This window comes from Serinus canaria, chromosome 6 (assembly GCF_022539315.1).
Source record: "Serinus canaria isolate serCan28SL12 chromosome 6, serCan2020, whole genome shotgun sequence".
Lineage (NCBI taxonomy): Eukaryota > Metazoa > Chordata > Aves > Passeriformes > Fringillidae > Serinus > Serinus canaria.
In genome coordinates, this window is record NC_066320.1 from 23,795,140 (window position 1) to 23,822,766 (window position 27,627).

Genomic DNA, 27,627 nt, shown 5'->3' on the forward strand with positions numbered 1-27,627 from the left:
TACTCGCACCTTGTCAGGGGGCTGAAGCTGCAAAGGCTTCTTGAGCTTTGCCAGCAGAAAACAGGTGTCCTGGCCAGGGGGAATGCATCCGTGCGGTGGGAGCGGGAGCGCTGCGCTGCCGTGACCTAAAGAAATACATTCCTCTCGCTCCTTCTCCCGACACAGTCCCGAGATGCTGCTGCAGGGAGATGCCTGCAGACACTGCCCTCTCTTCGTTATTGGCCCCACACAGATCCTGCTAGTCTCCTTTGCTGGACGGTGGCAAGGTTGCTGGGATTCCCACGCACACGCGTGAGTTCCCGCGGCCGGGAGGCTGCGCTTGGGACGGGCACATCCACACGCACGGAGCCGGCTCTGGAGGGATGCTGCTGGATGGTCGGGTCCGTGGGTGCCCTCTTACACACGGGAGGCACCCAAGAGCCGCTCATCCCAGCTGCGTTCCCTCGTGCCCCCGTACCCGTGGCTGGCATCCAGCCTTTGTGCGTACATGTGCACGCACACACACAGGGCGAGGAGCACCCACACCGCCGTAAACACGAGTCTATGTACATATACATCAGGAGAAGCGGGGAATGACGGCTGCTTTCTCTCGGCCAGGAGCACACATACCAAATCAGGAGAAAAGGCTGGGTGATGCTCCAGCTGATTCGGTGCAGCGCGGTGTCCCGCTCCCGCCCCCGGCCCTGCTCCCGGCCCCCGGCGGTGCGGCGCGGCGCGGCGGGTGACTCGGCGGTGTATTTCAGCGGCGGCGGCGGCTTGGCAAGGCTCGGGGCTCCTCCCCCCGTGTGGTGGTACCCTCTCACTTGATCAAATCCTTGAACGTGAACAGTTTCACTGAAAAGCACTTTTGAAAAAAAAAAAAAAATCCAGCAACAGTAAGGAACAGAATCCAACTACCGGGGAGAGTTTTTTTCCTTTCCCCCCCTTCTTTTTTTTTTTTTTTTTTTCCTGGTCATCGTCTCAGAGGCTGAGAAAGAGTCAAGAGAAAAGCGAAGAAGAGAAAGAAGAAGAGCCAGAGAAAGAGGCGCCTTTTGCAAATAATAAATATTATAATTAGAATCCGGCCCCTTTCTTCCTAAAAAAAAAAAAAAAAAAAAGCCCTGAACGCAGAGCCTCATTCCCCCTCCCTCTGGAAGCCCCCCGACTCGCTCCGCAAAGGCATGGAGAAGGGGACCAACTGCTTTCCGACCTGCCACACCATTTTTCTCGCCTGGACATGGTTTTTACTTCTCTCTTGGTGTTGCACCGGCGCCGAAATAACTTGCAGATCCTGCTCATCTCCATCGCCCTCCTGGCCGTCCTCCTCGTCTCGCCTTAGGCAGGAGCAGCGACAGCCGCCGCCGCCGCCGCGAGGATTACGGAGCTGGCCGGGCGGCCGAGCGCGGGGCTCGGTCGGGGCGGCGGCCGCCGCGGAGCCGGTGCCGGGCGCGGAGCCGGGGGGCCAAGCGGGGCCGCGGGGAGCGGCGCTCCGAGCGGCGGGGGCGGGAGGCGGCGCGCCCGGGAGCCGGGGCCCGGCGGCGCCGCGGACCCGCCGGAGCACCGAGGGGCGCCGGGCGCTGCCGGCCGGCGGCGTCCGGGGGGTGCCCGCGGCCGAGGGGCAGCGCGGCGGCCGCGCTCAGCCCCGCGGGCCCCCGGAGGATGGGAGAGCGGCGCGGCCGCGAGGGGCCGAGGAGCCGAGGCTGAGCAGCACCACCTTCGCGCTCACCGGGGATGCGGCGCACAACCAAGCCATGGTGCACTGGTCCGGACACAACAGCAGCGTGAGTACCGCCCCGCACACCCGATCCGACCCGACCCAGTCCGTTCCGGCGGCGCTTGACGGGGAGGGAGCCGGGACAGTGGCGGGACGGGGCTGAGCCTGCCGCTGCGGCCGGGGCTGCGGGGAGGAGAAGGGCGCTGGGTGAGCACAGGGCCCTTATCGCCAGCGGGAGTGGGAGACGGAGCGATGGCCGCAGGAGAAAAGTTTTCCTGGGCAAAGGTGAAGGCGAGTGGGAGCACGGTTCTACCCCCGCCCCCGGAGGTAGAGCCGCGATCCCCGGGCAGGGCCCCGGAGCGCCGGGCTGGCCCCAGCGCTCTCCTCTGCGCTCCAGCGTGTCCCGTGTGCCGCTCCCCTGGGGATCCCCACTCTCAGTGTCTCCGAATGTAATAAACACCGTGGCACGCTTCGCTGCCTCCCTGCCTGGGATGTATGATGCGCAGGGCTAGTGGAAAAGCCCTCCAGTGCCCCGCTGGGAGTGCTGGAGACAAGAGAGATCCCATTAATTCATTAAGGATGGAAAGTACCACAGCACGTCAAGGAGCTTTGAGGAGAGCCACGCAGTGCAAGCAGAGTGGAAAGTTTGTATAAAATCCGTGGCATCTCACGCCAATTTCCTGAAGTCAATAATAACGAGTCTCCGAGGTGTCCCTGAAAGCCTGTGGGACTGTGTGCGTGTGTAGAGGGCATGTCCCAAAAGCCCACACGTTGTGCCGTGATAGTGCAGGACCCTCCCTCACACCCACTCTGCAATGCCCGGCAGGTGGCTGTGGACAAAACTTGAAGTTTCTTTTGAGTTCGTATTAGAAATGCCATTTCTACTCTCCTGTAGTCTGGGAAAAGATGTAATTTAAAGGACTCTGGGAAACCTTTATGTCTGATGACAATATTCCCATTATTCTGATTATTATAGCTTTTTGCTGCCTTGAGAATGCCTCTTTATTGTTTTGCCACTATTGGAAATGAATATAAAGCAATTAACAGCATAAAGCAGATTGGCTGCATTTTCAGATACATTCTTCATGGAACTTACTAGCCATGAAAAAGCAAATTGTCTACCTACTTAGCTGTGTCTCTATCTGTGCATCAGCTATAGGTTCTAATGTGCAATTCAACTATATTTTTTTACTTGAATTTTTTCGTCTATTTATTGCTACTTAGGCAATAATTCTGACAGCAATGTAGATGTTACTTTGTTTTAACCAAATTTTAAAGGCAGTTGTATTTGCCAGACATGAATTTCACTCTCATTAAAGATGAAAGCAAACATTGAAGAGAAAACAGCTGGATGGTATATTTCAGCACTACACTTGTCTCTAGGACTATTTATTTTTAACATAACATGCCATGTACTGGAGAAAACAATGTATATGCCCTCTCTTTTGTTTCATTTTGACGCTGAATCAAGGGGTGTTCTGTAAAAGAAGCTTAAATGCCTCCCCCATGCCTTCCCAGCACGGATTTCCAATAATTTTGAGTATTTCTGCTTAAAGTACCAATGAAAACTCATTCTGTAGGCATTTGCAGGGGAAAGAAAGGTTATTTTTTTCTAAAGCACAGCTCAGAAAGTGATTTTCACAAAATTCACTTTCCTCTGTTTCTTTCACAGAAACATGGTATTTAAATAACTAGATTCCTTATTCTTTAAGTGACTGAGAAAGAAAATATCTTGATTGTTCATGGCATGCCATTAGGATTTTGCACCTCAGGATACTATGCATTGAAAGCTTCCAACTCGAAAACACAAGCTAAAGCAAAAGACTAGTGTTTATTGCCAGAGTGGTGTTTGTAGGAAAGAGAAGCAAGAATGATAATAAATTCTAATGTTATCTTTTTGTGATTTTCTTAAAATGAGGTCTAGCATTCTGAGACTTTTTCTCTCCTGTCTTTTGCAGAAAACATACTGCATTTAGTAATTAACTGGATTTTTTTTTAAACTGTGTAGAGAGAAAGTTATATGCTGAACATGGGTTCCTTCATTAATTAACAGATAAGGCTGAATCCAATGTCTGTTTTTCTGCTGCAGCTCAATTTTTACTTAATTCTACTGTTGATGTGCCCATGGCACAGGAACATGAAGCAATTTGCCCAAGGTCACTCAGACAAAGAGTGTGGCTTCTTTTGCCAGCCACATTGGTCCCCAGGCCCTCATCACAAAGCATAAATTTTCTTAGGTCCCAGGAGATGTAAAGCAGCAAGAAGGTGTGTTGGAAATGGACAATAGATAATAACTCATGTCATGATGATGCCAGTTGACCTAGCAGAGTAGGTAGGATGTGTCTGTATGTTATTTCATTCAGGCTCCCAAAGCAGTAAAGAGGCAAACAGCTTGCTTTTACTAATTCTGTTACTTGAACAGACTTCAAAACCTCAGTTTTTGTCACTTATGTATGATTAAAAACATGATCAGTCAAGTTTTGTGCATTAGTGGTGGGGTATTCCTAAAAACTGAATGGATTTGCAAAGAAGATCTGCAGACACTCCACAAAAGGGAGGTCTTTGCAGCTGCTGGATGTTTTGTTACCTAGAATGCTAAAACCCTCTTCTTCTTAATTATTGTTATTTTAAAAGCAAGTGTCTGTGAATCTCCTATCTCCCTTTTCTCACACGTTCCTGAAATCACAATTTAACTTACTAAAACATAATCCCTTCCAGGCAACAAACTTTTGTTTTCTGTATTTGCAGCTAGTGAGGTCAGGATTATGATAGAGGCAAAAAGCTGGTGAGATCAGGGAATTTGGGTTCTCTGCTTTGTCCTGCCCACAGGCTTTTTCTGTGACCTTAGGAAAGACAATTAACCTCTCTGGATCTCCTCTTCCATGTTAAACGAGGATAGTACTTCTTAGCTACCACAAAGTGGTGGTGTGGAGCAGAATTCATTTCTGCTTTGTACAATACCTGAGGATCTTGAAGTGAAAATCGTTAGGAAAATACAAAAATGCTAGTCTGTGTAGAAGTGAGGTTTGTGTTCTCTATGTTCTTATGGGGGCACTTGGTTTAATTCAGTGGGTCTGATATTGGAAAAAGCAGACTTTTATTTGGGCTTCAAGTACCAATCTGCCCTAATAGAAGCATTTATTGAGCAAGGTCATGAAGCTCTTGAGGGACCTTGGAGAGATCAGATAAAATGTTTTCTTGCAAGGCTTTTCTAAGGAAAGGAGAATTTTTAGTGAAAAATACTGTTATTCCCAAAAGATCTGCAAGCCAATCTTTTTCCAAAACCATTTCTCTCTGAACACATATGCTGTGTACAAATTCAGTGAGCAGTTTTGAGTCTACACTTGTTTTCCCTCTCTAGATGTTTATGTTAGGGCATGAAATTTTTCCATCTTCTGCTCATCAGATGCTCTTTCCAACCTTCTTGTGAAGATGATTTGATTCCTCATATGATCTTTTCCTCCTTCCTCTCTCCCTGATTTCTAGGATAAGGACGTGCAAAAAAAGGTATCAGCACCTTTAATACTCTTAGAGTTTTAAATCTCACTGTCTCGTTTCTTGGTAGTAGGTTTTCCAAGAGATTCCAAGAAGCTACAGTGAATACAACACACTTACTAGGATTGCTCTCCTGGTATGATCACTGGTGGAATGGGAAATGGGAACTGTTTTTGTTACGTTTAAGAGTTGTCCCTCTGATGAATGTAGCTGTTATAGAAAGTATTTAATTTTGTCCATGCTTTTTCGGTGATGGAATTACCACAAATTCTGTGGCATTGTGGCTAGCATTGTTTTTTTTCAATATGAGAAGAAAAGACGCACATTTCTAACTTTCTCTGGAAGACATTTTCAATCCCCTATCTGTGGAGATGCTGCAACTATGATCACTGCATGCTTTAGATATCCCATGTATATTTGCCTTTGCCTTTTTTAGTAACCAGAGGCAAACTCCACAGAATCACTGAATATTAAGTGTTGGAAGGAATCTTAAAGATGATCTAGTTCCAATCCCCATTGTCATGGACAGGGACATCTCCCAAATTCTGGCATAAATTCTCCCAAACTTCTGGACTAAAGATGAGAAATTCACTATAATGCCCCAGTAAGAGCAGGAGAGGGCATTTGTCTAAGGCATGTGTGTATTGCAGGTTGCTGCAGCCAGGACAAGTTCCTCTATGATCCTAGGGACTGGATTTTTCATACTACATGAAAAATGTCAGCAATGCAATTTTTTAATCTCATTTAGTGGAACGGTGCAGAAGACAAACCAGTGGAAGTCTGGTGTGCTACAATGATGCAGCTGCTGCTTGTGCAAACCATGCAATTGCATGGATGCTTACAGCATGATCCAGGCCCTGAAATTTGGGAAAGGCAGGATGAGAGCTGGTGAGACCCTGAACTGGGGGCTGGCTTTGTCTTGGCAGCCGTGCTGCACTGTTTTGTCCAGTCAGCCTGTGACTGTCATTTCCAGAGTTAATGTGGTTTCAAGATTCACTCCAAGACTTGAAATATGAGATGCCTTTGGGACAAGGTAATAAAGAGGAGGCTAATAATGCTGCAGTAGCTTACAGACATTAGAAGTTGAGTTAGAAGATGCAGCTTATCTTTTTGGTTGAAGAGGGATTAATATGTGTTAACAGCCACAACATATGTCATACTGGACATCAGGACATGAGGAAAAGTTTCTTCTCAAAGGAAGTGCTGCAGCAAGGTACCAGAAGGTCTTTGGAGATTTTCAAGACTCGTGTAAAGATGATGATCTGTTGGGAACCACTCTGGTCTGGATGGGTTTTCTTTACCTCCTGCTACCACTGATCCTTTTTCTTTGCCCTGTCAAGCTCTGGGGGCTGGCAGTGACAAGCAGGTTGTGCAAGTTCTCCCAGTGAAGCCTGTCTTCCGGGAATGATTCCTCTGAATGCTTTTGGCAGGGTTCTGGTGTGATCTGCTAATGTACTGGTGGTTGGATGCTGAAACATTACTCACTCCCATGGAGCATTACAAGCTAGGGAGGCCAATGGGATCACTCTGTGCCAGGTAGTTTTTCATTAAGATGCCTTGCAATGCGGTGTGTGATGGGCAATATTTGCAATTCCAAATAGACTGCTATGCTTGGAAGGGAGGAAAGGAAATTTTTAGGCAGGCAAAGCTGCATTTAGTTGTCACCCACGGGTAACTGCTTCAAAAGTCCAGCTGGATTTCAGTCTAAAATGTTTACTCCTAGAATGCAAAAATGGTGAGAGAGCAACCACATTAATTGTGCTGCCTTTGGCAGATATTTTAATTTCTATTCTAGACTGTTTTGTTCTCAAATAGCTTTTGAGTATGCTATGGTCTTGTTGCCATTGAAGGTAGGCCAACTCTGGCAAAATGTCTTTATGCATTTCTGCTTTCCTCTACCTTTATTAATGTAGCTTGCTACTAAAGTCCTTCTCCAGTACTTTGCCAATCCATTTTTAATTAATGTTTAAATAGATTGGAAGTAAAAATGAAACCAGTGTGGCAACTACTTTTGTGGTTGTGTTGAGTTAGTAGACCAGGGAGAAGGCATCTGGAAATAAATTTTGTGTTGTTTCTCTCCAGACTAGTTTCATTGCAAAGTCAATTTGATGTTTGGACCTGGGTACTGTTTGTGGATCCCAGGAAACTGGCAGGTTCCCTGGGCCGTTTCCCTGCCTGGCACAGCAAACTGTTGATGTTCTTGTAGTTCCAAGCTCAGTAAGAGAACTGCTCCTGTCTGAGGTGCCTATCAGCAGTTTCTTTTCAGACCTCAGTACTCAGACTCAGATCAGGGATGATGCCCTAGGACTCGTGGCTAAGCTTTCAAAGTGGATTAAATGCAAATAGAAACAGCTGTGTGATTCTTTAATTATTTTTTTCATAATGGAAAAAGTTCATCCAATTAGATGATGAAGTCTTGAAAAGGGGTTTGAGCAGATAATGTATGTTAGGCAAGAGAGATTTTTCTCAAAAGGGAGGTGAGATGAAACAAGTATTTTCTTGAAGGCAAGGCTGTAGGAAGATGAAACTTTCTGGAGTTTCCAAATTTACAGCTGCATATGTAGTAGGGATTTTAGAAAACATAGGAGACCAGTGTTGTCTGATGGGAAAAGCACAGGTTAAGGGCAAAGATTAACAACACAGTGCAGTGTTACTTGCACTGAGGAATACTGAAAACCAGTCTTGCAAACAGTCAAGAATTGACTCAAGTCGTACTGTAGTATCATGCTCTTTGAGCTCCCTGGATGACTGTGGGTAGAACAGAGAGCAGTACATGCTAACATCTGCACTCTCACACAATTCCAGATTCATTCCAGAATTGAGGGCCAGGCCTCATCATTGGGTCTGCTTTGAGGACATTGCAGGGGACCTGTCAGTTAATGCCTGGGTTTGGCTGGGCTCTGGTCAAGTTTATCTTCCATTGGGAATCTGTGTTTGAAGGTTTTGAATCTAACCTGCCTCAGTTGAGACAGTAAATTAAATGACAAGTTCCTTGTGAAGCATTGAATGTGATAATTCCAGAAATTCCCCGAAGGAGCAAAGTATTTGTTTGGATCCTCACTTTAAATTCATATAGGATTGATTTAGGGTATTTTACTCTAGTGGAGAATTCAACCTGGAGGATCCTAAAGCAGTGGAAAGTAAGATAGAGAAATGAATACAGAGGTGAGGAAACATGGAGCAGTACAGCAAGGGCACCAGTGGGCCCTTCACATTTCCTGAATTACAGCCACAGGACTGTGGGCAGATGAGTGTTTTTCTTTCTTGTGCACAGCCTTTCACTATCTCTTGTTTGGCTGGGAGAGTTTGTTACTCTGTGGGAGTTTGACTCACACTGTAAGCCATGTTGGACACTGCTCTGGTGACACAGTTGGTGGAGCCCAACAGGAATTTTAAGCTGGAATATCCCTTAGCTGGACTATACTTTGCTGCAGTCACACCTTTGCATATGAGCTTCCTGGTTTGCTTAAACTCTGTGTAGGAATGCAAAGTAAACAATTTCCAAAATCCTAACTTCTCCTCATATCAAGGGAGAGCTGCACCATTGTTGTTAATATTTCCTCCATGCAAAAAGGAGAGCATGGAAGTATTTCCTTTCCTGCCTTTAGAGACTGAGGCAACTGGAAGAAAATTTGCTGCATGTTTGTAGAACGGGGCTGTGTGGGTGTAAACATATTTGATAAATAATCTGCCATAGAAACTTTAGGGTCAATTTCCAGCCTTCATAACCAGTGGACTCGCAGCATGCAATAAAAGTAAGAAAAGATGGATGCTGAGTTATCAAATCTCACTTTTGTTCCTCCCTCTCAGCACTGACGGAGACGTGATTGCTCTCCCACTGAAACGAGTGGCACAGCCCTGACACTGAGGCTGTCACGGTGTTTTTCCCCCTTTTTATTCCAACATGCGACATAATCGCCAGGCAGGCAGCTCTGCAGAGCACCAGAGGGCCTGCGTGCCCCAAATAGCTTCGGTTTTAATTAGCCCGGTGCTGTGGATGGGTCCCCGGGGCGCAGGCCGAGGGAAGGGCGCGGGTTGCCGGCCTGAGGGAAGCGGAGCCGGGCGCTAGAGGGAGCGTGGGCCTCTGAGAAAGGAGGGAACGCTGCTGGAGCCCGGACTGCGTGCTGGGAGGGCACAGGCTGCTGAAATGTGGATATAGAAACCCGCTTGGAGTCACAGACTCTGGGAAACTCCCCTGTCTGGGGTTCCCTCTGCGAGAGACGAGAAGAGTCCTGCCAGGCACTCGGCCGTGGTACAGCATTCCGCCATCCCGTTCAGCTGATGCTGGCTCCCTTTGTGCTGCCGGGCTTTTCCCTGAAGAATGTTTTCCCTGTACCGGGGTCTCTCTTCTGCACCGTCCACTCCAGCCCGAGTCGTGCCTGTGAAACCTCCGGAATGGCCCTGCAGCTGCCGGCGGTGCTGCTGCTGTGGGCCAGGCTGTGTTTGAGGCCCGGCAAGCAGCGCTGCGCCCTCCGCCTCCTCGGCTACCCTGCCTCGTTGTTTTCCCCCCGGGGTATTGCTGACAGAGCCACCTCCCTGCCCATCTGCTCCCTGTCCTGGGCCATCGACAGCGGCAGGGGAGGGCGGGAGAACTGGGCTCCTTCACTTCCCTCCCTGTGCCTGATCTGCAGTTGCCCTGACAGCTCCCTGCCACTTGGCACTCCTTTTGACCAAGCTGAAGGGTGTTGCACAAATCTTAGGGCTTGTGATCATCCTTTCTTTTCTTGTGGATGTGGAGGAATGGAAAGAATTGGAATTCTTACGCACCACTGCATTGTGTGACAAAGAAACATTTCTTGGGAAAAATGGTTGCACTAGCTGATCCCTTTGGGACTAAAATGTATGTTTGGGATTTAAAAAAAAAAACTAGGACTGAGTAGCTGCAAATCACTTAGGTCAGTGATGGGCTGAAGAACAGGGATGCTGGAAGCGGCTGCTTTGACAGTGCATCAGTCTGTAACATGGGTACTGCTGGTGCACCTTCAGTGGTGCTGCTGGTTGGCTCCTGAAATGGGTTGAGCCTCTCCTGGGGATTTGGTAGAGGACCCCAGTGAGGGATTAATGGAGCAGAAGTCTTGGTACACAGCTCCTGCTGACTTTCAGGGCAGAGAGGAATGTATGGGTTGAGTTCAGATGTGCATCCTTGGGCACTGGAGGAGAGCAGGCTGTGCATGCAGATTGTGTTTGTGGTTCGTGGTCTTGCCATTGCACCTAAAATGTCTTGGATTCCCTATCTGTAAGCAGGAGTTAACTCACATGAAGGGCTCTCACTGAGGCTTGAAATGGATGGACATTTGCAAAAGCTGTTGTGTGGAAGAGAATGTGTAAAACATGATTATCTCACTCTTGCCAAAATGCTTTAGGACCTCATAGGTGCAGGGGGGATGGAGTGGGGGCTTTTATTGGTTGTTAGCCTTTCCCTGCATTTGGTGCCTGTTTGAAAAATCCTTCTCAGCTGTGATCAATACCATGAGGTGCAGGCTGATTTGCCTGGTCTGTGGCCTTATTTGCCTCTGTTAGCAAGCTAGAATGTGAAATCTTTCTGCATAAGGCAGTGGGGTGGATGGCTGTGTATACGGAGACATTTCTCTGTTCCAGTCCTCCTGTCCTTCACTTCCAAATCCTACCAATTTTGTGCTTGCACAATGGTAGATATACTGTACATAAAAATGTCTTTTGCTGCCTCTTTCAGCTGTGTATTCCAAAGGTCATTGAAAGGAAGGTCAGTGATATAACCTCTTTTTTTCCCTTTTTTCCCTTTTTTTTGAGAAAACTGAGGCATGCAGGAAAGGATGGATATATTCTGGGCTATGATTGGTATTGATGGGCTGCTTAATAACAAAGCACTTACTTCATTGCTACAGCTTAGATGCTGTAAATATTTTTTTTTTTTAATAAGAGATTGCATGAAAGGAGAAATAGGTGAAGAGGGGAAAGAACAGGGCTCTCAATAGTAGAAAAGTAAACATGGTCAGCTAAAATCGTTAACGGATTGATCAAGTTAAAGCATTGCAAAGTTCTGTCTCAGAGGGTTTTAGCATCATTGTCTGCTGTTTCAATCCCTTTACCTGCTTGGCTTGACAGATCAAGCCATTTCAAATTGCAGCTCCTTTTAAGCTGGATGAGAATTAGCATGATGAGACCGTGGGAGCCATGAATTTGGGCTTTCATTGGAAATGCAGACAGCAGAGGAATCACATCTGTCTAATCAGGGGACTGGGAGATGACTCTGAGATGTGTGTATTGTGTGGAATACTCTAGGATAATAGCACATGTAGGTTTGGGTGCCTGTTTGTGCAATCTTACACTGGATAATGTAGAAGCATTAAAGTTAGCCTTAAGTTAAAGAAGCAAAAGTAAAGTTCAAGGGTCTTGTAAGCTTCTGTGGTTATTAAGGCGGCCTTCCCCTTCATGTTCCACTTCACAGCCAAAGGGGAAAGTCTTTGCCCAACACCAGGTGCAGGTGAAGTACTCCTGAGTGAGACAGGGCAAATGAATTTTCCTTCTGCCCCCTTGGTGGGGCCTGGTTGGGTTTCCTCATGACAGTCTTCTGCCAGGTGGAGGGCTAGACCGGTGTGTGAGGGGTAATGTCCTTGTTCTGTCATCCACAGTGTCTTTCTAGTTTTATTCCCAACCAACAAAATATCATTAGTTCTCGACTCTACAGTGGGAGCATGGATGGGAGTGCAGATGGGTGTCCGGGGCTGGGGCTTGGCGCTTGTGGACAGATACACCAGCTCTCTGAACTTGCATAAACCTTGTGTTTGTAGTGGGACAGGCTTTTGCTTCTGTCTGGCCAAAAGCCCCAGTGCAAGACACAAGACTGGTGAGCCTGCATGTGAAGAAGCACTGTCAGCTCGTGCTCACACTGTGTGGTGGGACAGGCAGACATGCACACCTGCCTACTGGGCTCTGAAAAACACATTTGTACCTGTCCTGAAAAGAGTTTGCCTATGAGACAGTGAGATTGCAAACCAGTGTGATAGCCATGCTACTTGAGACAGCTGGTATTTCAGAAGAAAGAATCTTTGTTCAGGTGTACTTTGGCAACTATTGGAGCAACACCAGGATAAAGCCCCATTCAGTCGCAGTGTCCATATCAGGTGTCACAGAGGTATAATAGAGATTGTTCAGCTGTCTGTGGTCAGACTTTATTGGTGGCTGAGCCTTTACCTGAAGGGCTTTCAGAAAAGTGTGGGATATGGAATAGAGCAGAACAAGATCTGGCCAGGGCAGCCCACCAGATTATGATTTCTGCTGACTGATTTTGAGGCCCTGCCGCAGTAGCCATGTTGAATATTTAATCTGCTCTGTAAGAGCTGTCTGCTCTCTGAAGGACCAGGAAATGAGCAAAATGCCCGATCATTTTGTTAAGCAGCAGAAGTTTGCAATCACTTAACTGTATGCCCTCCCAGGACTCTTTCTTCTCTCAGTGTTTGCTATCATCTCTGTTACCATCCCTCATTCTGCTGCCTGTTTGGAGGGGTGAAGAGTGGCACAAGGTGTACTTGGCTGAGCATTACAGATGTGTTGGAGAGCTCGCTGTGATTGATGCATCAATCAGCTGGAGTCCTGCCAGCTATCAAAGTGGACACCGGGTGCCTTATGGTTTGGGCCAGATATTATTTTGGAGCCTGATTTTTCACTCTGCTCAACCTAGAGGAATTCTGCACCTCTGTGACCTTTTATGCCCTGTTGAGCTCAATTCAAATTGGTCCAAAGATTCCAAAGTTGTCCTTCCAGTGCTAACTTACACATAGCATGATCTCTTGATCCAAAGCAGAAATGGTTTCTTTTTCAAGGCACCTAAATCACAGCTACAGCATCAGCACTGAGGAGTCCTTAATTTTCTTAATTAAAGTGCTCCTGTTGGTTTTTGCTATCCTGCCTGGAAACTCCATTCCTTTAATCAAAAGGCACCACTGCTGGTAGTGTAGCATTCTCAGTTTGCTTATACAGCACCTCTTTGTGGCAGATTCAGTGTACCCGCCTTTCCCTTTAATTAATTTCAGATTATCTGCATTACTTGTTCTACCTCACATACTGCAAGTAACAAAGCCTGCCTTTTCTCAGTTGCACTGAGGTTTTGTTCTTATGGCTCTCAGCTTTCTGTGGCTTTTTAAAAAAAATATTTATTTGTGCTTCCTGTAGTGCTCCTGGAAACAGGCAATAAACTGGTTTGGGGAGATGAAAAGCAGCTCACAAAAAGGGGAAATAGGCAGGTCTAACTCTGCAGAATGAGATGAAATGTTAGACGATAAAATACTGAATCATTTGAGAATGCTATGTCTTCTGTAGAAGAGGAGATTCTCATTTTCTTTCCCAAAGACAAAATTTAACAGTCATGAAAGTCACTGACTAGTGGATGCTGCTCCAGACAGGCTGGAATGAGCCAGAGTTCTCATGTGCTCATCCTGGAGGAGACAGGGGTGAGAGGCCAGAGCTGATCCATCGAATGTGTCAGAACACAGGAGTGAGTCAATATATATGTGAAAGTGTTCTGTTTCACACCTCGTGGGGACACACGTTGTCTAATGCTGCACATTCTTACCTGAGAGAGTTGGCTGTAACATTTATTGCCCTTGGTACCTAACAGGTTTAACAAAACTAAGCCTGCTGTTACCTGTGTTTGTCAAAATCAGCTGCGTGGGAACACCTCAAAGTAGAATGGGAGGGGACAGAGTGGATCTTCCTGGGCTTTTTAACATCTTTTAAAGTCCCATTTTAATCACTAAATTGTTTAAAAAAATTGATTTTGAAATGTAGAGGATACTATGCCTACATTTGTATATGTGACCTGATAACTACAGAACTAGGTATGTAAGCATAGAATTAGAAAACCCTAAGTACCATGTAGCCAGGGATGATTTGGGGCCATAGTCTGATTTTTCCTGATTTTCCTCTGTTCTCTCTCTGTGCCCCCCACTGTAACTTTTGGGCTCTGATGCTATTATATGTGCTGCAGGTCCCTTCCTCTTCTTTTCTTTGCACAGTGGCAGTGTGTTGGACAGGCTTTGGTATGAGTCATAGTGAGGGATTTTCTGTGCCTTTCACAGCTGGATTTGGAACCCTTAGTTACACACCAGGTTCCTTAGGCTGAGCATGGTTGTTGGGGTGCTGAATTTGGAGCTCTCCTAAAGCATGTGTCCTCCCTGGGTTCAGCTCTGCTCTGCTCTCATCTGCAGATCTCACTGATCAGGAGATGGCAGGGAATGATAGCAAGGTGGGAAAGAGCTGGCAATTAGTTGGGGTTTGTCCTTTCAATCTTTTCTGTCTTGAGCTGAATTTTTTTTTTTGGAAAAAAATGCTTGTGGAGTTTTAGGGTTTTAAGAGAGAAGTAGAAAACTGTGTTTAATGATAAACATTTGGAACAGGGGAGGCTTTCTCCCCACCCAGCTTTATATACAGCACCTTGCACAGATTTTGTGACTTTAGAGGATGATGTGTATGATACAGAAGGCAGAACCTTGCCATTTGTTTTTACCTGAACATATGGAATTTGAATTCCCTGAAGAGGAGGCAGCATGGGCATTCCCTGCCGGCTTGTTTCTACAGAACATAGATGATCAATTGTGATGGGGCAGATGTGGCCTTTTCTGTTGTTTCTGACTTTTTGACACTAGCTTCTCCTAGGCACAGTGGTCAGTTTTGTGCTTGCTTTCTCCCTCCTGAATGTGGGGCCAGAAGGTGTTTTGCTCCTGTGATAGCCCCCTGTGGTGAATTTTTCTTAACAGTGCTGGAAGCTGGTAGTTTTTTCAGGTTCATTCTTTATTTAAATTCTCTGCCTCCAGAGGCATGCTAGTGCCTGACTTGTCCTGATGCATTTTCCTTGGGCATCCTTCTGCTGTGGCAACTCCTGCCCAGGGCAGGGACAGAAAATGAACCTAAGAGATGGAATTAGCAGCAGAGGGAAAAAAAAATCAGTCCCCTGACCAAGGCATGCACAGCCACTGGGAACTTAAATAGTGTTTGGGTGATGTACTGCTTTGTGCCAAAGTCCTCTTGGGGAGAAGGGAGGAAAGTGATTATTCGAAGTCAGGGGATCTGACTCCCAGGAGTCTGGGATATGGTCAGTTCAGGTTAGACATGCCATGGCTGAATGATTCTGGGAGTTGTCCAGACAAGAACTGGGCAGAGAAATGCTGTCAGGAGGCATTTCTCCTTCTTGTTTAGGCTGAGTGGGTCATTCTCACCTGCCAGGGTGCATAAATTGCTGGCTTGTGAGCTAAAGCTTTAGACCACTGACTAAATAGTCTGTCTTGCCATTAACTGAAAGGAGAGGAAGGAAGTCAGTAAATGCATATCAGCCTTTCAAGGGGTACTGTTCAGCCCATGTTAGTGTTCTAAAATCCACTCTGGTTTATGGTGATTTTATGCTGATATTGAATCAAGCTCAGTAGAATTTGATTTCTGCTAGTGTGGGCAGGACCCTAATGTGAATAATTCTGTGTGCAGCCTTAGCTTTGCCAGTGTGGGTCTTTAAGTGTCTTTATGCATCTCCTTTAACTTGTACCCTTGACTTCCCCGCCCCCCCTTGTCTTGTATTTTCTTTTCTATTTTTCTGAACTTGGGACAGTCAAAATGACTTGTCTGATTGTGGGGAACATGACTAAGTCTGTGACTTAAGGAAGGAAGACTCAGGTATTGCTGTAGTGTGGGCAAGCATCTTTTTCTCTTTCTTGCATTGATGAGAATCTTGGATGTTCAAGAGCGCTTGTATGTGCTTTAGCAATAAAAACAGTAATGTTAATTGCCTGCCAGTGATTTGGACACTTGAGGGTGAGAATTTCCAAGCTGGAACTTGCCAAGTCTCTGTTCTTTTGGAATGTTTAGAATAAAAATCTCAGTGTTAAACTGTATCCTCAGTGCTGTTGGGCTTGTTCTGGGAGAAGACATGTATCCCTTCCTAGTGCAAATAATGTCTCTGAGTCTTTTGTGCCACTGTGGGCTCTCAGTCCACTGCTTAGCTAAGTATCTTCACTGCTTCTGGGGGGGTAAATGTTTTGAGAGGTCACAAACCCCTGCCTGAATGGAAGTTTGGAGGGAGGGGACTGTTTGTAATAAACTAGCAAACCAGGCTTTTAAACATTGTGCTATGCTGTAGCCATGAGCTGGGGTTGCCAGCTTTTTCTGTGCTTGTTTTAGAAACAGCTGCTATGAGGAATTTTTTTTTTTTTTTTCTTTTGGCTGGGTAGATAAAGAGTACACAGACTTGGCCAGACAGACCAAGTGCTGTGAGTGATCTCTTTGCCAGATTGGAAATGGTGTTCTGGATCTCTGACTTCTGCTTGGAGTAACTTGTCACTGGAACCCTTTGGTTTGTCTTTTGTTCTCTTTCTTTAATAAAACTGCTGTGCTTGGTTTAAATCCTTGCTATTGCAATAAAATCTTGATAAGGACCTTAGCTTGATGAAGCAGGAGTTCCTGTCAGAACAGTATGTTTTATTTCAAGGGCATATTTTTCATCTTCATGATGCTGAGTAGGGCAACAGTAATACCTTCAAAATCAATGCTGATACACTGATGAAACGTCAGTAAGATGAGAATTAGACCCACATGCCTTCCCCTTCTCTGGCAGCTGGCAGGCTTGGACAGGATGGAATTTGAAAGCCTCTTCCATTTGCAAGACTGTGCTTCTACCTGTGTTTCATAACAGACAGCAACCAGGAGAGCATTAACACAGTGATAAATTACCAAGTGTCAGAAGCCATCAAGCTGCCTGGTGAAGCAGAGGTGTCTCTTGGAGAGGTTGAGCAATCCAGGAATGCAGTCCTTTAGAAGTAGCTTTGAGTGATGATGAGGGCTTCACTTGCGAAGTTCAACCAAGCAGTGTCCAAACAGCTCATCAAACAAAAATGAAGCTTCTTTGCTGCCTTGGTAGAGGCCATCCTGGCTTATGGTGTGGCATGTTCTCTTGCTACTTTGCTTATTGCCCGAGCTCTGAATCAGTTCTACAAATTCCATTGCTGGCTGTGACCTCTCTAGGCCTGCTGTGCTGGTCCTTCACTGGTCCTAGGTTTAGGTTCCACTCTAGCTCAGGTCCTGCTGGCATGTCTGACTGGGGCAGAAGTCTTTATAGGGCCTTGATAAAAGCTGAGAGAAATATTCTGGGTTTTGGCTCAGGAATTAAGGCTCCTTAGCACTTGAGGATGAATGACTTAAAGCACAAACAGGCAGTGCAGTAAAGGTGGTGTATTTATTAGAGCAAGTTCCCATTAACTCTTCTCCTTGACAGGTTAAATATCTCTAGCTGTTCTTGTCCACTGTCATATAAGGTCTGACTCAAAGCCAGCGAATTCTTTGCATTTCTATTGACTTTAATGGGGTTTGGACATGTGCCCAGGATCATAAGATCAGATGTGCTGGACGAGACCAAAGTCCATCTATTCCCAATGTCACACTGCTCAGTAGCACAGCTGTATCTGGCTGTGAATTGTATCTGGCACCTCTCTGGAATCAAGAATACGTAGTACAGAGAGCTCTGTAAATAACTGACTGCTTGCCCTGGTGTTTTTGAGAGTGTGTGGGCTGGTTGGCAAAAGGGAAATAATTTGGGTTTAATGCCACCCATCACCACCCTGATAGGTCTCCCCAGGTTTTGACTTGGACCAAGCCCAGACTTGCATTCTGGTTTAAAAAAGACAAGCAAACACAACCACAAACAACCAACAAAATAAAAACCATATCTCCCTAAATTTTATGGCATTGTTGAAATAATTTTTTTAATGGAAAGGTGATATTTTTATTTTAAAGTTAAAACAAAATATTTATTATGTAGTTATGAAAGCAAACTTAGAAGATACAAAATATGCTGCCCTTATTAAATTGGTATTTTACTGTAAAAATTCATGCTTGAAGATACTGCTCCTGTGACTTTTTGTGCTATGCTGTCTTGGTATAAAGTCAGTGAAAAAAAGGTTGCAGGTTTATGTGCTCTTGTTGGAGGACAGCAGTGAGCTCTGTGGGTAAAAATAGAGATTATGGTGTCTGATGCAGGACCTGCTTGTAAGGTCATGTTGTTTTGTGTTAATTACAGGAATTTCCTTGCTGACGTCAGCTTGGAAGTCAGCAGGGTGGATACTCATACACTGTTCTGGAGGTGGCCAGAAAATGACAGTTTAGAGAGTTGTTTTTGGTTGTGTCTGTTAGTTTGTTGTTTTTTTTTTTTTTAACTGAAAACTTCAAACTGAAATACACATATGATTTTTTTTTTTTGGTCTATTTTTCTGGGGCTTTTTAGTTTTGGTTGTCATTTATTTAATTTTTAATATGTGTTTCTTAACATTTTTTCCTAATGATACCAGTTGATAGAAACTAAAATCAAACTCCCTCTTCTTCATCCTAATTTAGAAACTCACCAATTTATGGCTGGGTAGGTTGAGTGCGTTTGAGAATGGAGGGGGAGTTACACCTCAGATCTAAATTGCTTGGTCTTATTCCTGAGATACAAGAAAAAAACTATAGGAGGAAAAAAAGTAGCATTTGCCAGCTGAAAGTTGGAACTGAGAGAGAGTCAGGAGTGCTTTAGGGGGCAATGGGGTAGAGCTTTCATGTGCACCACTCTTGTAGGATGGACAAATATGTGGGAACTCGACCTTTGGCTTTGCATCAACCACTGACAAGTTGCTTCCCTCTGTGCCTCAGTTTTCCCACCTGTGAGAAGTCAAACCTGACCTTGTTTACTAAACCCTGGGGGAGGGACTGGTGGGAAGCACTGGGTAATCAGTTATCTATAGCTATTGGCAGCTGAGGTCGGGACCAACGTGCCTTTCTTTCTCCTTCCCCCAGGGAATCACATACTGGCCACTGTTCAAGGCAGGCAGTAAATGCAAACAGTTCTACTGTATTTTTTCAATCTTAATTTACTTGGGTGGCAAAAACAGCATAACAAAGTTGTGAGACCTGTGGCCTGTTTGAATGTGACCCCGTCTGTCTGCAGTGGGTTTAGTCCAAGAGCTGCTGCGTAGGTGTTCCAGTTGAATTCAATTTGTGGTTTGCTTTTTGAAACATAATTTCATTTCTAAGTGTAGAAAGTGTACAGAGCTGAGATTTCTCCTGGTGCTGGGAGGAGAGTCCTAGTCTGATTATTTAAAATGAATTAGTTCTGATGAAATATTTAGCCTTTAAACAACACATTTAATGCAGTGAATTGCATTTTATTTATTAATGGCTGTTGCAATGAGATTTGGAGAGAAATTCTGCTAAAACGCACTGTTGTGATACTGCCAAATATAGTTATGACTATAATATTTTGTTGAATTATTAATATCCACTGTGCCTACAGAGCTATACAAGCATCAGATTTCAAAATTGCTTTTATCTGAAGACTGATATTTCACCATTGTTTTGGGGGGTTTTTTGGTGCTTTTTTCAAACAATTTCTAAAACAAAATTTAATTAAAATGATAAAAAGAAAGCAGGAAGGCCAGTCAGGTGTTGCCACTGTTGAACTCTTTTTTCATTATCAAAGCACCCCCAGGAAATGTGTCAAAGATTATTTCTTTCTGCCAGCACCAGGTCTGTTTGCAAAGAGAGATTTCTTGCATGGAAAGCCTGCAGTGCAAAGGAAGGGTGTGTGTGGAAGCCAGGTACACAGCTGAGGGACGTCACTGCTGCTTTAGCAAAACAGCCTTGTCCCCTGCCACCTCCCCTGCTGCTGGGGGCTGGTCTGTACATGTCATCCATCCCTGAGCTTATTGACAAAGAAGGATAGGCAGAGCACTTTTAATCTCTGTGGAGCAGATTTTCTGCCTCTAGGACAGACACTAATCTGTCAGAGGTTGGGCTTCCAGCCAGTGACTGTTCTCCAATAAACTTGTGGTGCTGGCCCCATGAATGATGGCAAATTCTGTCTGTGGTACCCCAGTGCCCACCTCAGGGGGGATGTGCCTTACCTGTTTCATTTCACGTGGTCCTGTGATGTAACTTTGGTCTGCATGGACAAATGTTCCTCCATGGTGAGGCCATGGTCCTCTCTACTTGCTGGGTCCCACGCTTCCATTAACTGCATTGGCAGTGAGCCATCAAAATCCACTCCAAAGTACTGAACTTCTTTCACTACACATTATCATAGGAGAAATATTGAAAGTCGTGCCCTGTTTAACCTCAGAGAAGTTTCTCTGATGATATCAGACATATACCACAGTGACTGCACAGGGGAAGGACACAGATACTTGCATTTGTCTCATTGGCTTTGCAGAGCTTCAGGAGCTATTGTGAGGAAGAAAACCACTTCAGCTCAAACAGGCAAAACTTTATAGTAAACAAACTTTCAGTTCTGTGCAGGGGGTTGTCAGAGAGAAGTGATGGCAATAAATAGATTAATTAGGTTTCATAGAAACATAGTAATTGTATGTAATCTATCTTGAATATAAATAGAGGGATCCAAGCAGATGATGTGCTGAGTGAACATACCATCCTTAACTCCTATAACTGCTCCAGGGAGCAAAAGCTCCCTTCTTGCTTATTTGCACACTTGTTTCTGGTGTTTGTTGTTTACCTTTTGCCACCAGAAATTGGCAGCCTGCTTCCACATGCTAGCAGACAGATTTTGCTTACCGCTGCAAGATACTGTGATGTAATTGTGACCACCCAAGGCTTGGTCTGAAGCCCTGCTGCCTGAAAAAATAAACATGAGCTGACTTCTCTTTCTTTAGCTGTCACTTGCATTGTAGTCTTAGGCTGTGAAATGCATTTATGTGGTGATTGTCTCAGCAAAGATATCATCCATTTTTTCTGAATTTCCAGGCAATGTCTTGTTTGTTTTACAGATTGATATGCACGTTATTGTGAATGTGACTGAAACAAAGTTATTCTTGCTTTCTAGTTTTCCCTGCTTAGACTGTGAAGAAAAGGTCTGCTTGGAGGCATGAATTTCTTGGGAAGAGAGGAAAGCACCAGCCAGTTCTTTATGTGTATCCAGCTGGGCCTGGTCTGGCTCAGGTGCTGGGGGATGGCTCTGTCCCTGCACAGTTCCCTTTCTCTGTGGTGGAGCTGCAGCAAGCCCTGAATGCAGGGGATGAAGAAGTACCACAGCAGTGGTCACTGCAGTGTGATGTGTGCTGCTATTCCCCTCTGAGTTAAGCGTTCTCTTTCAGTGCTGTCATCCTACTCTTACTTAAATAGATACTCATGGACTGCAGTCTGTAGAGAATTTGAAGAATACAAACTACTGTCTCTGTTTTGTTCCAGGGAGGAGAGCCATGTTCTAATGATTACTGCTGCGGGTGCTCATAGGAAGTAAACTGCAATAAGGAAAGTTAATATTTTGTCAGGAAACTGTGTATTAAAAATTTATACCAAAGTATTTTCTCCAAAATCACTTGTACTCTGTTTGCAGCTGGAAGAAGAAAGAAAATATAGAGGAAAGCAGAATGAAAATATTTTAAAATGCTTTATTAATATATTATCTAAGGTGAATTTGCTTTCAAAAGAATATTTTTTTCATGTTTACGTTTTTAAAATTTTTTATATATTACTGTTTACTAGTTTTATGACAAATGTTAAATTGAGTAAGAACTTTCACTTAAAGATTTCAACTGCATGAACTTCTACTTTTAAAGTGAGAATAAAATCAATATCATGAGTCTGTATAAGACTCATGGGAGAGGAGAGTGATTACAGAATTACTATTGACATGGTTTTCAGTCAATTCTCCAAGAAAATTGAAAATTTCTTGAAAAGCTTCATCTTTAATCAAAGGACTTTATGACAAAGTACTCTATGAAAAATGTTAGGAAATTGCTTTGATTAAGAAATTGCTTTGATTGTTTGTTTTTGTTCAGTGCTAGAAAAATGTTTTAAATATTTTGAGCAACTTTAAAAATTGTTAGATAAATATTTACAAAAACAGGGAAAAGGTTGAAGCTTGAAATAGGAGGACAGATACTTTCCAGTCAACTGCAGTCATAGATAAATCTGTCAACATTTATAATCTGAAATAGGAAGTTTAAATATCAAGTATCATGTGCTGAATTCTTATATTGAACTGCCTACAAACAATCCATAGGGTCAACTTTTAAAATGTCAGAGGTTTAAATGTACGTGTTGACAGGAAGCTGAGATTTGCTCAGAATGCTCTCGTGCAGCCCAAGATGCCATTTTCTCTAAACATGGTGCTTGTGACCAGTCTTGCTGGCAACATTTCTGAAGTAATTGGCACTGTCTTTAAAGACTCCTAGTGTGGTTGCATTTTGGGACACTGGAACTGATTCCCCGTTATGTTTCAACTGGAGCTTTGCCTCTGGTAGTTTTGGCCTTAGTGGATTTTTTTTTTAATTAAATGCTGCTGCAAGAGAGGAAATGACTTGCTGAATCAGGTGAATTGATGATTATTTCAAAGGAAGATCTCTCTGCTCTTGAAAGTCAAGAAAGAATTGAGCATCTGCTTTCAGAGCAAGGCTGCACAAATGGATGAGGAGAGACAAAGTATGATCAGGGTTTGTGCTGGCACAGAGGATGTCACCACAGCACATGCAGACACACCACCTCTGCAGTGCTGGGCTTTGAAAATGGCCCCTCTTAAACAGCCATCTGATAAAGACCTTTAGAGGAGCTGAGAGTGCAGCTCACTGATCAGTGAGCTGTCATCTGGTGTAAGGATTTGGTGCCATCTCCTTGTTCTTGGGTGTCTTGTTACCATAAATCTCAGGGACTCCTTGAAAGGACTGAGGCACCCTGGTCTTTTGAGAATTAAGTAGGTTAATGGCTACTTTGAGGCTGAGAGCAGGCATTTTTGGGTCTGGCAATGATGATTCATTGAAAGTGAAAACGGAAACCTTAATGGTGAAAGGAGATAAAAAGGAAAGGAGAAAATATTGCAGTAAAAGAGTTTGCCCAGATTTTTTGGTTATTTTCAGTATTACTATTTACTACATCAGTAGTTTAAAACTCTGACTTTGGATCCAGTCCTCTCTACTTGACTTCTTGTGGTGCTAATGATCTCTGCTCAAAGAACCTTCAGTTCAAGCTCAGCATCCTGTGAATGAGGAGAGATTCCCCCAGGCCTTGACCACCAGCTCTCCCTGGTGCTCTACAAGACATAAAAGAAGACATAAAAAACCCCCTTTTCTCCTGGGTGATGGGAGAAGAGCTGCCACTCAGATATTAGTCAGTGTGTTGTGGGCTGTACACTGGAGGAGTTGAACTGCTCTTCTCAGAGTCTCTCAATATTTAAGAACACACTGATTAGGAGCAGGTAAAAATAGCAGTGTAGGAGGTTGCTCACTAAAAGACTCCCTTAAGTAGGAGGAGAAAATAAAAACTTTGCTGATTATCTACATATATGTATATATATATACACACACACAGAGACAGCCCCTGCTAGGAAACTCTGCAGGAGTTGGATGTGCAGCATCTTCTTCTGATCTGGAAGTAGCTGGTTGGATTATCCAGGAAATGTGCTTTGTTTTTTCAGTCATCAGCTCCAATATGTTTGTCACTGTCTTCAGGACTTTTACCTCATTTACCTAGTCTCCCAGAACCCTTTTCCCATCCCAAAAACATTTACTTGTCTTCCAAGAAGTTCTTCCTTCTTTAGCTTGTGCAAGAAGCATGTCATATGCCAGTCTCATCCCAATCCTTGCCTATATGTGAGTCTTGTGTGCTCGCATCAAAGTGTGGTGGCTTTTTCAAGAAGTGCTGAATGATGCCATGGGGCAGAAAAAGTCCAGACCTTTAAAGATGTGTGCTCTTGGGGAAGGGATCTGTCTGGGCTTCTTAGAACTTCAGCACACTTCTAACTTTTCAGAAACATGGATGTATTAAATTTTATGGTGATGCCCCTACTTTTTGTCTGGGGTAGCTGATTTTCTGCATGGATCTCTAACAGTTACTTTTACTTCCTGGTGTGTGACAGAGCAAAGTACTAAACTACAAAGACAGCAGAGATTGTGTGCTGCAAAGCATGGTCCTCTCTCCTTGTCCAGCTCTGGTTTTTAATGTGAGGCAACTACTCTCCCTTGGTGGATTTTGGTTGGACTTTGAGTCTTCATGGGAACTCTTGGGTATTTAAAAGAATTCTCTTAGAATGGGTGTTCGTGAATTTGGCTGGCCAAGGAGCTGTTTAGGTAGAGGCAGTTTAAGAGTTAACTGTGCTCCATGCAGTTGTGCTGTTTCCATGTATCTCCTTCAAGCCTTTAACTCCATAGCAACCACATGTGCCTGTCTGCCTCCTCCCTGGCTCGCCTCACAGCCTGATTAATGTGCACCAAAGGCGGGATGTTACTGAGTGATAAATTCTGTAGAGTTGGTTCTTCTCATGTTTTGCTGTGACCCATTTACCCTCCTGGGATTAGAGCTGACCCTCAAATTATGTAACTGGTATTTCTGAGAATGTTTCCACCTGCTCCTATCTCATCTTGTAGCCAAGTCTACTGTGGTTGTTTTGTGGTAATTTTCCTCAATAATGTGATTTTTTTTTCCAGGTAATTTACTGAAAGCAAGAGAAATTATCAGTCTATTTTGACATAAAACTAAAGTTATTCATAGGCTCAAATTCTGTGTTTTTGAAAGAAATTGCATAGTTTAAGAAATGCTTCTGAATTAATTACCTAGAAGAGGAACAAGTAGCAAGTAAATCTGTTTTTTCTCTGTTGAATTTTTTCTCTATTTTTACTTAAATAGTAATTTGCTGCTGTTTCGAATGAAACTGGTTTTGTTTGTGAAGTGTGAGTTGTTTGGTGAGGTGGAGCTGAGTAACACTGACAATCTCTTAAGATTTCACCATAGGAATGAACAGGCTACTTGTTTGTACCTTCTTAAAACACAGATAAAAGCCGATGCCCTGAGCTGTGCTAGTTGATTATGGTTGTTCTTTTACTCCCTTGCAAACAGGTAGCAAAATGTGTTACAACAAAATACAAGTTAAACCAATTTTCTTGGCCATTGGGACTAGGCTGTGATTTTGCATATGGACAATTACCTCTGCTCATCTGAGAAACAGCAATTTCTTATGTGTGGTAACTTAATTGTTCATAATTGGCCTGTCTGTACCCTCTGATTCAAAGCACCAGATAGATGGAAAAAGCTCAAATGGATCTTTAAACAGATGTGATCCAGACAGCCAGCAGTGTTTTTTGCAGATAGATGGCATGCCAGATCTATGCAGATGTACAATGCTTTTTCGTTGTCTGCTTTGGACAGGATGGGGACAGAGAATGCCGACTCTTGTAAGACTGCAAGACTCCACTTTACTTGCTGGAGACAATGTAATAGCCAGCTGTCCTTTAGGGATAGCAAAAGAGCCAAGGAAACCTCATGGCATCTGTGGCCTTGAAAACAAAGCCACTGCAGGGTGAAACTCTGGTTTTTTTGTTCACCTGCAGTAAATTATCATGCTGGTCTTTTGTAGACTTAGTCACGAGAAAAAACTCAAAGAATCCCTTTAGATTAAAAATTACCACATGCTGTGAGAATATTAGGGTTAATGTATACTTACCTTGACCTCATTCTGCCTTAGGTGTTGGAAGTGACCACTGTGTCAAAGCAGAACTGTGGGTTAAATGGACCCTTGCTCTGACTTAGAGTGGCCTTCCCTGTGTTTCTGTGGCATTGTCACCGAAAGTGGGAAGAAACTCTTCAACAGTATTTTTAGTGTTAGAGAATCAAGGCATTACTTTATTCTGGCCAGGATGTGCAACAGAAATAATTTCATCCACACATTACCCAGGTCGTGCAGAGAAAATCATTCCATCACACATTATTTTTTCTAGAGTTTTTAGATAATTATACAGTCAAAACCCATAGGAATTCATTGGTTCAATGTTCACTGGTCCCAAGTTAAAGAGACCACAGTATTTGGTTTCCTATTGGTTATAAATCCCTTTGCCTTCAATGTTAATAAGGTTCTCATTCTCTTATTTCTCTTTTCCCAGACCAGGTGTCAGGGCTAACGTTTGGAGTTGATGTTCATTGATGGTCATTATCTTTTGTGCATCTTCTGAGCTACTCCCAGTTTGTTGAGATGTTAAGTTAATCAGGCCTCAAATGGTGAAATAATCCTCTGAGGAGAAACTTCAATTCCCCTCCCCCTGGGCGAAGGTGAACAAATCCCTGACTAAACTTATATAAAAATTTTTAAACTTGGTGTCATTTCCAACAGGAGTAGTGAGATAATTTTAAAACAGTTGACATTCAGTGAATTGAATTTTTTCCTTTGAACAGCCATCCTTATGAGAGGCTCATGATCCATCCTTAGCCCAGTCTTTTGCCTTACTCAAATTCTTGCTCTGAGGAGAATCTGGACTTTGATATCATAGGATCTGAACAGGGTAGTGTGCCAAGACAAAGGCACAGTGGAGGCACACTGGATAATAACACCTGCTTGTTGGTTGGTGGCTTGGTGGCTGGCCTGGCTGCTGTCCCTGATGGGAGAATGTTGGAATTCCAGGGAAGGTCAATTTGGGAACAGTATTTTTTAAAAGAGGATGCAGACAAGTTGGAAGAATCTCATACCTGATGGCTGTCATCTTCTTGGTATAAGGACAGCATCAAGATCTGACAGTTGGAGCAAAAACTCCCAGTCAACTTTTGGTTAAAAACTAACTTCAGCTAAGAAAGGTTGTTGTGTGGAGCAGTGTAGAGCCCTCTATTCAGTGTGCTGTTAGTGCCACTTCAGCCTGTGGCATGACAATGCCTCATCTCCCTTGAGAAGCCATAACCAAGTGCAGAGCTCACCAAAAACTGGCAAAAGCTAGCACAGGGGCAGTGGGGAGGTGCCCTAACCCCTGCCAGAACAGGAAGTGTTGAGACCTAGACAAAGAGAAAGTTTAAAAAAAAAAAAAAAAAGGCAAAACTAAAATCTGAAACATTTCAAATTTTAGGAAGTATTGAACACTCTATTTTGTTTTGCTTGTAGCAGGGGGTTTATGACATTAATGCTGTCTCAAATTAGTGACTGCCTACAATTGTCTTGCATTTCTCTGTGACTGTTTGGATTCTACTGTACCCACAGGGATCAAAGAGCTGCAAGAAGAGAAGATACTTAGCATTAAAGAGTCTCAGAAATACTAGTTTAACAGTTCTGATTTCCACTGCTCTAGAAGACAGTGGTATAGTTTTGTTCTTGCTGATTCATTATGCTATTTCCTTAGAGGAAGACAGTTTTCCCAATTTTTGATTCAGCAAGGGGTTTGGTTATTGAACACTGAGACTTCCAGGCTTATAAGATGTGATCTTACGAGACTTGAGTAATTTAAAGAGTTACTGTTCCTTTAGCAGAGTCAAGGTAAAAGATTTTTGCTGGAGAAACCTTGCCTTAACTCAGCATGAAGTCAAACAGGTTCCTGTGCTGGCTAATTAACACCTGTGTAATATTTAGCCAACTTTCCTTTGTGTTTTCCAAACTGCTCTGTCAAACATTGGCAGCCTCCAAAGTACAGTAACTGCTTGTAGATTCCTGCTAAACTCATGTAAATGAGTTTATCAGTTTGATGTGGCTG

The 27,627-nt window shown here is 44.0% G+C and overlaps 1 protein-coding gene across 1 annotated transcript in view; it reads left to right on the forward strand.

The window, feature by feature from the left end:
* The first annotated feature begins 1,131 nt into the window (after nt 1–1,131).
* Nucleotides 1,132–27,627, forward strand: part of SORCS3 (sortilin related VPS10 domain containing receptor 3) — a 263,400-nt gene continuing 236,904 nt past the window's right edge. Inside the window, exon 1 of the mRNA XM_030241406.2 lies at nt 1,132–1,760. Coding sequence (XP_030097266.2) covers nt 1,161–1,760 — 600 coding nt within the window. The 5' untranslated portion in view covers nt 1,132–1,160. The remainder of the gene's footprint in view (nt 1,761–27,627) is intronic.